Raw genomic sequence first — 13,974 nt, forward strand, 5'->3', positions numbered from 1 at the left:
AAATGCCCTCCAATAAATATGATGTGTCTAGAAAAAACCACATTTATTATATGCTGATAGACTCTATTGATCTCTAAATACTTCTTCTAAATGTCACATAAATATTTTCCTTTTGACCTTTCTTTATTAGATTTAAACGAGAATTTGACTTTTAATAGGACACAATGGAGAAAAAGGATTCATGTAGCCGACCCCACGTAGTGGGATAAAGGCTTGTTGTTGTTGTTGTTGTTGTTGTTGTTGTTGTTTTGAAAAATGTCAAACCTTTAGCATTGCAACATGCCTGACTAATGCTCAACAAAAAGTATATAAGAATAGAGAACAAATTATAATCAACTTAAATGAAGCTTAGTTGAATAAACTTGTTTACCAAATACCTTAGGACGTTAAAGTTTTAAAAATAAACTCATCAACAACCATATTATTGTGTATAGCATCGGCTACTAGAAATTGCAAGAGGAGAAGATAGTTGAGTGCTCGAGTGGATGCTATGGACAGCTGTATGAGGAAATTCTAAGTGAATAGAGTTTTCATTCCTCCTAGTCAAAGAGGCTGTTCCAATAATTTTCAAAAAATTGAATCGCAAAAACAGATGAAATGCATCTAGGAGAGGATTTAAGGCTTCTAAGAATGTAGATGCTAAGATAGACAAATAGAGCTTATAAAAGAGACAAAAAAGAGAGGTTACAGTAGACAGCAAGCCTTTTAGGAGAGTGTGAGACATGTAAGTGTGTGAGTGAGAGAGGATTTTATGAGATATATAGATACTCCTAAGAGAGAAACTACTACGAGGGAGAGGCTTCTAAAAGAGAGATGTATGTGCTTCTAAAAGAGAGAGAAAGGCTTCCAAGATAGAAAGACAAGCTTATAAGAAGGAATTTTGGCAAAAAGAAATGATGCAAGAAGCTTCTAAGATCAACAAAGAGACTTTTGGGAGAAAGAGATGTTTCAAAGAAAGTGAAAGGCTTCTAATGATTGAGAGAAGCTTTTAAGAAAGAAAGAGACTCTAATAGAGAGATTTTTAAGAGAATGTGCTTTTATGAGAGCAACAGGACTATTCAGGGAGAATGAGATAGATAATAACTTTTATGATGGAGGGAGAGGCTTTTAAAAGAGAGATAAAAAATTTGATTGAGAGGATTCAAAAAGAGAGATAAAAAATGAGATTTAGAGAAAGGAGTTAAGGAAAGAGGCAAAGATGTACAAAGGGCTTATAAGAGGGAGAGAATGGGAGTGATGTTTCTAAGAGCGAAAAGGACTTTTGAAAGAGTGAACCTATACAAGATAAGCTTACAAGAAAGAAGGAGAGAGTTAAAGATGCTTTTAAGATAGAGATGAGGGGTTAATTTAAAAGATAGATTGATTTATAGAAAAAAGAGAGATAAATACTTCAAAGAGAGAGAGATGCTTTGAAGAGAGGGAGGGGCTTCTTTGAGAGAAAGGCTTCCAAGTGAGAAAAGCTTCATAGATAGGGACATTTCTTAAAGGGATAGAGAGGCTTATAAGAGACATAGAGAAACCTTCTATATAGTAATAAAGCTCTTTAAGATGAAGAGAGGTGGGTTTATGAGAGAGAGAAAAAGGCTTCTAAGAGAGAGAAAGAGGAATTTTGAAGATGGAGATAGAGAGAGTTACAGAAAGAGAGGAAATTATGAAAGAGAGAGCTGAATAAAATGAAGAGAGAGATTTCTTAGATGGACAGAAAGAGAAATTGAGAAGGAAGCATGGAAGATAAGGTGAGGAAGAGGAAGAGAAAACTTCCTAGAGAGTGTTATGAGACAGGCTTCAAAATAAGAGGGAGGATATTAAAAAAAAGAGTGATTTGTAACGAAGAGAACTTAATAGAGAAACACTTATTAAAGACAAAGACTATTTTTTAGAGAGAAAGAGATATTGGCTTCTATGTTATGTTAAATCTTATAACAAAGATAATGTCTACAAAAAGAGAAAAAGGATAGCCTCTAAGAGAGAGAAAGCATTTTCAAGGAAAGAAGCTTAATAAAGAGATTGCAAGGATTCCAAGCATGATAAAGAAGTGCTTTTAGGAGAGATGCTTTCAAGAAAGTCATATAGATACATACCGCAACAATCAAAATCTTAACAGCTCCATCTATAGCATCTTTCACACTTGTATAACCCTTAATAAATTGAACACTTCCATCAGGATTCTTTGTATGACCAGTGAAGAATCTATAAATTATATCTCAAGTCTTCAATTTGCAAGATCTAAAATTGAAAACACGTACATTATATCTTGGGTTCATGTTATCCTTATGATAATAAGGACAACAAGAACCAACGCAGCAACAGAGAACCCTACTTTGCCAATTAAAATAGCAACACCATTCAAGTGCACATTTTTAGAGGAGTCATAAATGAATCACATAATAAAATTAGTAAAATCATAAGCAAATCAATAATAAAAAGGGACACAATAAACCTGTAATGGAGTTCACCACTGTCTTCTGATACACTGGCCATCAATAATCCCCATTCAATATTGATCCCCACAGCAGTCTCCTGTATACAGAATAATTTAGAAGAGACATAGGCAAGCAAAAATATTAACAAAAAAAAAACATTAAAAATCAATATATGTAATATAATTTCCAAGTCATAATTACATCTAACTTTGCTTTATGTAACTCTGAATGAGAGTTAGGGAGAAAAACCAGAAGCAACCACGCTCCTAGAAAATGAAATCAGCATTCAACACCATTACCATTATCATCGTTATACTAATGTGCACTATTTGAGGCAAATGAATCGATATAATGGCAAAAACCCATCCATGTTCGTTATAGAGAAAAGAATATTTCAATTCCAAAAAAATGAAATCTCCTCAAGAAATTTTCTTAACCCAACCTAAGTTACCAAACCACCATAGGGATATCCAATTAAATAGCACTCAGATAATGCTAACAATGAGCTCTTCTAGAACTACATGCTTCTCATTTGAAATAAATGTCCTGGTTCGAGTAAATCTGAGATACCAGCCACTAATTCTTATAAATTTACTGCTAAAAATTTGCAACTATAGCTCGTTAAAATCATGACAAGTTCCTAGCATGCTTAAAAACAAATAGGCTAAAAACTACTTGTGGTTTATCCGAAATATTTTGTTCCAATCATTAGTACTCAAGTCATAAAGCTAGTTTAAAATATTGGTCAATCATCACTTGCAGCATCTATTGGATCGAGTTAACGCACCAAGCAATAATAGAACTATAGATGTCTGATAATCCCCACACTGTTATTAGCATAATCCCATAATCGTCAGCAACTTTGCACCAAGGCATCAAAAATGATGTTTTGAGATCCTTGTGCGCATGCAACAAAGAATTGAAACAATCTTGTTAGTCTCAATGACGAGAAATATACAATAACGTTTCACTACAGGAAAAATGCCAAAAACCGGCGGTTTTCTCCGGCGGTTCGTATGGCTACGCCGGCGATTTTTTTTTATTACCAGCGGCTTTGCGGCGGCATTCAAACCGCTGGTAAAAATCGCGTAGGAAACACTTACCGGCGGCCTTTTACTGGAGGTTTATTTAGGCGGCGGTTCTCCGGCGGCCTATACCGCCGGTGACGACCGGATTTGCAACCGGCGGTGTTCTGGCCGTTAAGCCGCCGGTTAGTTTACCGACGGCTAACCTGCGATCACATTACCGACGGTATGCCGGCAGTTTTCCGGTGGTCCGGAATGCCGATAGAAAATAACATATCAACGGCGGTCCAGGCCGCCGTTAAACCGTCGATTTATATTGATGTCCGGCGGTTTCTGGACCGTCGCTAGTACCGGCAGCTTAACATACCAAACCCATCGGTTAGGCTGCCGTTAAAAGCCGGCGGTCAAACCGCCGGCTAAACTGCCGGTGTTACCGGCAGTCCATAAACCGCCGGTTAGAACCACCGGTAATAGGCATTTTTCCTGTAGTGAACATCAACATCAAGCTTTTATCCCATAGTGGGGTCAGCTTCGTGAGTCATTTTTCTTCATTGTGTCCTATTAAGAGTCATTCTCATTTAAATATAATAAAAAATATCTTTTCTAATACTTTCTAAACAAGTTTTTTATGTTTACGTCTACATTTCTTAACATAGGTCGTATCTAATACATTTTACTTTTCTAACCAAGTCAAAGAAGGGTCGATGCTTTATGTCACCAAATCATCTGAGATGACACTCTCTAGTTCACATTAAATATCTCTAAGCAAACTTTGCATTCATGGAACCTCTATAATGAAATATTCATTTTTTCTCAAGGTATAGATATTCCCTAAATTGCATATAAACATGTCAAAGGCATAAGTTTAATCAAGATCATGCCTATGTCAAGTTGCATCTAATGAAAATTCTATTAAAGCATGCATAAAAAAGAAAACTATCAATTAACTTTTCATAGAAAATAAATCTCAAATCTTCTGTCACCTATCAAAAATTTCATAAATACAATCAAAGAACAAAAGATAATGATAGACCGGTCAAACCGGTCCAATTTTATAAGAGGAACAGGGAAGTTCCATCTCCCATGCCTGCAACCCTCAATGGTGGGGGTCAACTAGTTTGATTAAGAGGGAATTAAGGAGGATTTAGTAGGGAAAATTCAAATAGAAGGAGCTATTTTAGGATTTGACCTAATGTTTGGAGGCTAGAGTTAGGTTTTTCTATCTTTGTTTCGCTATAATTTCTTTGTTCTTGATTTCTCCTTCGACTCTAGCGACGCCAAAAGATTTGGGTAGGGGTGAAAACGAGTCAAGTTGATTCGACTAGTGTCCTTATCAAACTCGGCATGTCAATTATAAAATTAGCTCGACTTGAGCTAAAGCTCGAGTGAAGCTCAAAAGGTGAGCTCGAGCTCAGCTCGACCCACTGTATACGAGCTCAAGCTTGCTTGTGAGCCTACGGCAAATTTTGTGGTCCAGTCATCTTTCATGTGTGGCCTAATTGTCTTCCACGCACAATCTGCGAAGTCCAACATGAGCGTTTGCCTCAAGCCTTGCATGGTCGACCTCATGCGGATCATCAGCCTCCTGCAACCTTTCGAGCATCGCACTATCGGTTGTCTGCCTCAAATGTAGAATTCAATATTTATGTGAGATTTAAAAAAAATATTTATTGTTAATTTTTAATAATATTCAAATTTAATAAATAAAAGAATATTATAAAAATAGTGATTCGAGCAACCTTGCAAGCCAATTCTCATCAAGCTCAAGTGTGAGCTTGAGCTCATGGCTTGATACGCTTGACTCACGAGTTCGTTCACGAGTCGAGCTTGAGCCGTACACTCCTTGATTTGGGAGAGCCGGATCTTCCTCTCCAATAGAAGATCCATTGTATCTTGTTGTGTTCCTTCATCTTTTATCAATTAAAGAAGTTCAATTCTGGTTTTTCTTCCAAGTTCTTCTCAAGTTCTATTTTGTAAAATACTAAAATTAAATTTCAGGGGGGGAGACTCTTGTTTATTACAAGCATATCCTAAAAAAATGCTATGAGACATAGAGATTTGGGTGTCACCAATTAGTGTTCTAGCTTATCGCTACCCTCAAATTCAGAAGGACGAGATAGAGAAGCTGATCTGAGAGATGTTGGAGGAGGGAATTATCAGACTACGTTTGAATCCTTTTTCTAGCACAGTCTTGTTATTCAAGAAGAAGGCCGAGAGCTGGAGATTCTATGTTGATTACCGGGCTTTGAATAAGGAGATTGTACCAGACAAGTTTTCCATACTGTTGGTGATTGATGAACTATTGGATGAGTTGTGTGGAGCAGTAGTGTTCACCAAGGTGGATCTGAAGACGGGATACCATCAGATCAGGATAAGAGAGGAAGATATCCCGAAGATTGCTTTTAGGACACATCAGGGGCATTACGAGTTGGTTGTCAAATTTAATATTAAGCTATGATTTTGAGATTCATTATTGTCCAAGATTGGAGAACAAGGAGGTGGTGGATGCCTTGTCCAAAAGCATGGGGGAGCTCTAGGAGTTAGCTATGTCGATACCAATGATGCTGGATTGGGGGGCGATCATAGAGGAGAGTATACAGAATGACGAGTTGGGAAAAATTAAAGCAAATCTTTTAAAGGATGAGAACAGTCACCCGGACTACTCTTTAGAGGAGAAAATGTTGTACTATGAAAGGTTTATGATGCCATGGACCTCAGTTTATACCTCACAGCTATTGCAAGAGTTCCACATAAGCGCTATGGGAGGACATTCTAGAGTACGAAAAACATACAAGAGACTAGCAATGAAGTTGTATTGGAAAAGGATGCACAAGGATATGGAAGAGATGGTGGCTAGATGTGAGGTATGCCAGCAGAACAAGCACATGGCCATGGCTCAGGGGGGGAGGGTTACTTCAACCCCTAGAACTACCAGACAGGGTGTGGGAGGAGGTCATCATGGGCTTTATTGATGGGTTACCACAATTACAAGGGTTTACTATAATTCTGGCAGTCGTTGACAGATTGAGATACACTCAGTTCATCCCCCTATGACATCCTTACACGAAAGTGATGGTAGCGGCATCATTCATCAAGGAGGTGGTCAGGTTAAATGGGATATCAAAGTCTGTAGTATTTAACAAAGATAAGGTGTTCCTTAGTCATTTTTGAAGGGAGGTGTTTAGGCTACAGGGAACAGTACTGAAGAGAAGCACCGCTTATAACCCTCAGATGGACGGGAAAATAGAAGAAGTAAATAGGGGCTTGGAGACATACCTGCGATGTTTTGCTTCAGAAGCAGGTAGATGAACACAGTAAGGACATCTAGTTTATCATTGGGTATAGGGCATTTTTAAAGCTGCGACCCAACAGATAGAGGACAGTAGCCAACTTAAGAAATGAGAAGTTAGCCTCGGGGTACTTTGGCCCTTATAAGGTATTGGAGAGGATTAGAGCAATGGCTTATTACTTGAAGTTAACCCTGACGGCTTCCATACACCAAGTGTTCCATGTATCACAGTTGAGGAGAGCAGTGGAGGATCATGCAACTAGTTTAGAACTACCATGGATGTGGTTTTGGAACCACATGATCTTACAGGGGTTCATCAAGGAGAGGGCAAGTCCAAGGAAATGTTGATTAAGTGAAAGAACTTAACTAACTATGATGCCACATGGGAACCACACGAGAGGGTGAAGCATCAATTTCCCTCCTTCCACCTTAAGGACAAAGTAGCTTTTTGGGGGGAGAGTATTAATAGACCGATCCAATGACAGGTCTAATTTTATAAGAGGCGTAACAAGGAAGTTCCGCCCTCCATGCTTGCCACCCTTGATGGTGGGGATCCAATTGCTTGATTAAGAGGAAATGAAGGAGGATTTCGGAGGAAAAATTCAAATAGAATGGACTGTTATGGGAATTGACCAAATTTTGTATGCTTAAGTATGTTTGGAGGCTATGGTTAGGTTTGTTTATCTCTGTTTTGTTGTATTTTCCTGGTTCTTGGTTTTAGCTTGGGCTCTAGTAGCATCTAGAGATTTGGGAGAGCCGGATCTTTCTCTCCAATAGAAGATCCATTGTATCTTATTGTGTCCCTTCATCTATTATCAATTAAATAAGCTTGATTCTAGTTTTCCTTCCAAGTTCTTCTCAAATTCTATTTTGCAAAGTGATGAAATTAAATTTTAGCAATGGAGACTTGTTTCCTACAAGCGTATCATACAGAAGATTTTCCTATTATTTCTATTATATAAAATATTGATGCTAAAATGTGATCTATTCAATAATTTATAGGTCATTTTTAAAACGTAATTTATATTAATAATCCTCAAATTGCAATATTTTTTGCTCTTGTTTCCTACAAGCGTATCCTACAGATGATTTTCCTATTATTTCTACTATATAAATTATTGATGCTAAAACGTGATATATTTAATAATTTATAGATCATTTCTAAAATGTAATTCATATTAATAATCCTAAAAGTAAAAGTGAAATATTTGTAGGTTAAAATAGCACCAAATTCGAATTTTATACTAATGTAATATATTCTTGCTATCACCTGCACTTATTCTTAACTTGTTCTTGCTATCACTTTTGTTGAATTGGACCTATAAGGTTCTACTGTCAAACATTCTAAGTTTTTAATTCAATAAATAAAGAACAATAAAGAAAAGGGGTTAAAAAATCCTAATTCTTCTATTCAGCCAAAAAGAGAAAGGGATTAGGAAAATAAACCCAATTCTTCTTTTCCCAAGAAAATAAACATTTCATGGAAGTAATAGTCATTTTCACACCTTCAAATCTCCCTGAAATTTCTTATAAACTAAGCAATAGAGAGAAATCTACTTGTTTCAAAAATGATAGCAAAGACTTTGATAAGTTTTTTTCACTAGTTTCATCTCTTTATAATATTTCTAAAGGCAATTTATGAAGGGAGATGTGCTATTGAACAAAAGAGTTGATTATTAGGTATGAAACAGTTTTACCTCTACTCATGTAAAAAAGTGTTTGCAATAACTTTCCAAAGCTATTTTGTGTTGCCAAAGCTATTCATGTGTTGAGTATTGAATGAAGTATAAAAGTTATTTTGTGCAATTCTATATGGACAACTTATATGAATGTCACAGTAGGTCTAATGGGCAAATTATTTCTCGTTGTATATGTATGCCTAAACCAACTAACTGGAAATGAGAAAAGACACCAAAGGCAATAATAATGTTCTACGAATAAAAAAAAGCCATCCAAATATGGTCAAGAATGAAAAATATAAAATCATAGAATTAAAAAAAACAAAGAAAGTGAAATCCTATCAGAAATATAATGCATGCCAATGATAGTTAAGAACAAAGAATAACAACTCACCCACATTTGAATATTCTATGATTTTGAATATTCTATGAAAATAAATTTAGTTGTATTTTAATTGACCATTTCATCATCATTCACTTTATTCCAAGTATTTATGAATCAATATTTTCTATTCACTCTAGCAAGGTATAACATAAAGCACTAAATCTACACTTCACAAACTATTTTAAAACAACTTCTATCCATGTCACGTTGTCAACCCCTTTACATTCCTAATCCTCAAATATAATATTCTTCTAATGGATATATTGTCTATCTTTTATTGTGCATTCTGAATAGATGTCCATTATGTTAATACAATAATTTATTAATTTATCCCTCTCAAGCTTTCCATAGATGCACCTTAATATTATTAGAGCTTTATTCTAATTATCTATAAATAAGCATTTTTTATTTGCTCCAATTGAGTGTTGCATGAAGAATTAAATCTAGTCTTTCCAAATCATTTTAAACAACTTCTATCCATGTTAAGGTCAACCCATTCACTTTAATAATCCTCAAATATAATTTATATACTCATCTAGTGGGTGTATATTCTATATTTTATTGTATATATACTAATTGTATAAGTTTATGTTCAATGACATTATATTTAATATATATCACTAATTATTTCTTTAATATAACAATTTCTTAATTTATCCCTCTTAATGTTTTTCATGTATATACATTAACATTCTCATTTTTTGTCAAACTTCTTTTAATTATCAATATTTCTTTTACTATCCAATAATCAAATCCCTACATCTTTAAACCTTTTATCACTTGGCTACATTATAGAATCATATTTGCTCATAAATAAAAATATTGAATACTTTTATTTTGCATGATATACTCATTCAAGATTTTTAAAATTTTTAAAATTTTATTATTATCATCATCATCCTAAGATTATATTTTTTTAACACATTCTAAAAGCATATTTATTTTTCAAGAACATGTTTAAACCTTCTCACTCTCATCACCAATAACACTTTTAGTCTACCATCTATTTATTAAAAATCTTTAAACCTTCTCACTCTCATCACCAATCTCTCTTTTAGTCTGTCATCTATTTATAGACTCTTATGATTTATAAGATAATTTCTTAATAGAATTAGTTATCATATTGCATAATAAGTATGGTTAAATTATAGAATATCAATTTGCCTCACTAAGTAACAGGTCTTGAAAATTTAACAATATTGCACATTTTAAATTCAACCAAGTTATTCTAGTGCAATTAATTATTTTGATTGTTTTCTTAATACTAAGATATACATTTATAACTACTATTATATATTTACTATTTAAATCCTTCTAAAATTATCATATAATTTTTAAAGAAAACACTCTCTTAAAAAAATTTGATCTATGATTTGGTGGCTCTAATTAGTAAAACTAGTTGAAAATTATTATTCTTATCATTTCTTAAAGTATTTAAAGATCATAGGCCATTGTGATATCAAATATTTTGCATTTCTATGCCTAAATCAACATCCATAATGAATCCTATCATAGCTTATCTTACTAGAATATCTATATTTTTTTTAAGTCAAACAAAACTCTTTCTTCCTTAAGCATACGCATATTAGCAATTCATCCAACTCTTCCCAAAACTAATATTTGAAACTTTTTTCTAATAGAACATAAGTATAAGCACTACCCATATTATAATATTATTATGATAATTATCTTAAAAGCAAATAATTTTATTCACTCAACAATTTTAAATTTCAAGGATCTATATAATACTATCATTGCTCAATTCTTATTATCAAGCTTTCCACCATACAATAACTTCTAACTTTTGTTTGAATTTTTTTCCATATCCATTTAGTTGCTTGTAAACAAATAATATTTTATTATTCTTCCATTAATTGAGTACAACATTATAGCCAGTCATTTCAAGGTACAGTTTAGTGTTGAGTTGCATATAGCATCCAAACCTTTCAAATGCCCAGCTAGAAGCAACTCCTAAAAAAATATGTCACTAACAATGATCATTTTGGGTAAAGCACATTCCAAACTAAAAGAATATGAACAAGATTAAAATCACTTCCTAATGAATATGAATAGGATTCATTATGGCTTAAATACTAAAAGCTAAAACTATCTTTGTAAACTCAAGTAAACCTATGACATTTCTTGCAAATCAAATAATAAAATAGTTTTTAAATTAACCCTTTATGAACCAAGTTAACCTTTCTTAAATATTATATTTTAATGATTTAAAGCTTTAAATTTATGACTCAAAGTTGTTAAAATATCAAAGTTTATCAAAAAATAGGATCAAGTATTGTGAATCAATTACATTAAATAACAAAAAGATAAATTAGAAAATAACTTCTAGAGTTATAATCAATTTATGTTATAAAAACACAACCTAATTTGTATTGAGTTATAATATATTCTCAGAAAAACATAAACCAAATGCTATAGAACTACAATTAGCCCAACTATGTCATATAAATTTGAGTATTAGGTGACAAAGAGTCACCAATACCCAAAGATGATTGTGAAGAAATAAAAAAGTTAAAGTACTTATATGATAAATTAATAAAAATATAATAACAATTGATTTTATATATTGGGCAAGCAAGTGAGTCTAAAATTACACTAATATGCAAGAAGATAGAATTCCAATTGAATTAGAATCGTATTAGTCACCATTTAAAGTAAATATAGTTAAATATTATTAAAATGGAATTAAACTATACCTCCGAGTAAAAACAATCAAATTTACAGCCCTACCTCTTGGTTTTAGTCTGGGCGAGTTCCTGAAATACGGACCCAGATCTTATTAATTATTGTCACCTTATTGAATAATAAACTTTATAAGTGGTATCAGAAAGTAGCGTGATTCTCCATGAGAAATTATCAAAATAATAAAAATCAACATAAGATGTTTTAGAATAATCGTTTTGAATTTTTGATCCATGCTAACTTTTGGGAATGCGTAATAACAGACTAACAAATAGCCACCCAACCTATGCTCATAAATACGAATTTAGGAAATGTTAATATTGCAACAACGATGTTTCAGACTCACAGATAGACAAAATTCATCTGTGTGAACTTTTGAAATAAGTTAAATTGTGATTTTATATAAAATTACTCAATATATTTAGATTTTTTAGAAAATAATCCAGTCTTTAGAATATGTGCGGCCAGTCAAAATTGTTTGTCTCTATAAAATTATACACACTCAACTATTGCAAGACGAAGAATTAATAAATCTTTCACGGAAGCGATTATGAAAGCATGTGGAATGCTTGTACGGATGTTATACACCTTAAACTGGTAAACTTAACGCACATTAGAAACTATAACATAATCATCATAGAAACAATAACTCATAATAGTAAGAGGACAAATATCAACATAGATAATTTAGACCGTGTGATCACTTGGCTATCTCAGACCTTAAATGTAGAAATTTCTTAATTATGCATTATTACTCAAAATAGTAGAGCACTTAGAGAGAAAGTATAAAGTTAAAAGACAAGTTTGGTCACCACAATGGAATTAATTAAAATGTAGCTACTGCAGTCAAATAGCATTGCGAAATAAATACTGGAATAAATAAGCGGTAGAGAATACATCTGTAAGTAAATGATTTATGGAGAATATATCCACAATTAATAATCCGCTTCAATAATAATCACAATTTATGACCCGCGCAACACTCTTGTCAAATGAAGTTAAACAATCCGTTGAACATTCTCTTGCACTTGATCTCAAATAAAAAAATACAATAAATGTTATTTATGTGTACTCAGATATACCACTCGCCAAATATGTCGCTCTTATGCCAATGAACTAAACTTTACCGTGATAATGTAATACACAAGATTATATTCACAAGGATATATGTTTTTTAAAATATAACAATAAACAAATTACTACTAGTGAATAATAATTTTTTCTTTTATTATGCTCTCCGACCAAGCATACTAATTTCAAAAATGGTGACCCCATACAATCTTTTCCTGTTGATGATAAGGCAACCATTTGTTCCGATCTAAGTGATATAAAATATATGTTAAGATATAAAGGGAAATAAATGATATAGATAGATAGATATAATATATATAAATGATCTTTTCTTTAAATATATATTTCTTGTTATTACTCTTATGCTAAGCCATATTTTTCTTGTCTTATTAACAAAGTGTTGTTCTTTATCAATGCAAGGCCAATGAAGGTGTACATGATATTTATTGTTAGGCATGAATATAGATATAGATAGATATATAGATATTATAAAAGCAAATCAACCTAAATAATGAATAAGTCGCTTTAGTCATACTTTTCTTCGCTTACATTTGTCGACTTATATTCTATTTGACTATATATTATAGTCACCAGAATTTGTTTCTTTTGTATTTTAAATAGTTATCTGTGTGCATATTTACTCCATAACGCAGAACCTTACAATATCACATTTGCACTCTGCAATGCTTTTTATCTACAGCAATCGGTATACGAGTATTATCATGGCATATGTTTTTACCTTCACACATAGTGTTCTCGAACTCCATGCTTCCTCATATTGATGCTCTATTTCTTCTTTGATAATAACATAATTCTTACTATTATGATCTCACTTTGAGATAAGCTCCGACAATAATTTAACTATATACCCTGTTGGATTCATGCAATTGTAAATAGGTTAATTCTGTCACTTAAAAAGTTATTAATAACAAACATAAAAAAGAACCCAAAAATAGGAATACACCTAAAGCTAGACAAACAGTATTAATACACTCGCTATCAACATCTCACCTTCAACTCTTTCATCTGGAGCGCACAACCATACCATCTATACGCATCCACCAACCGTGACGCAAACACAAACACTACTCTCATCTTATATTACGCCACAACCTAAGTTCGACTATACAATTCAATTGCCTACTTAAAAAATATATGTCAATAAAGCTCCAGACACTTACATATCTTATCTAATTCTAGATATGACATGAACAACTATATGGGCATTCATAAAGATAGATGGACTAACATTATTTATAATAAATTCAATGAGCTCAAAGACATCATATACATACATTAATTACAAATCTTTGACGCTAATAAGAATACCCTCACGAAGCAACGCAAAATCACACACAGACCTGCATTATCATGTTCTACCATATCGGAACATAAAAGTGAC

The 13,974-nt window shown here is 33.0% G+C and overlaps 1 protein-coding gene across 1 annotated transcript in view; it reads right to left on the bottom strand.

Annotated features, from left to right (window-relative positions):
* Window positions 1–2,432: 2,432 nt before the first annotated feature.
* LOC110114797 overlaps window positions 2,433–13,974 on the bottom strand; it is a 49,324-nt gene continuing 37,782 nt past the window's right edge. The window contains exon 2 of the mRNA XM_028692392.1: window positions 2,433–2,520. Within this exon, the coding sequence (XP_028548225.1) occupies window positions 2,481–2,520 (40 nt within the window). The 3' untranslated portion in view covers window positions 2,433–2,480. The remainder of the gene's footprint in view (window positions 2,521–13,974) is intronic.

This window comes from Dendrobium catenatum, unplaced genomic scaffold (assembly GCF_001605985.2).
Source record: "Dendrobium catenatum unplaced genomic scaffold, ASM160598v2 original_scaffold_189877, whole genome shotgun sequence".
NCBI lineage: Eukaryota > Viridiplantae > Streptophyta > Magnoliopsida > Asparagales > Orchidaceae > Dendrobium > Dendrobium catenatum.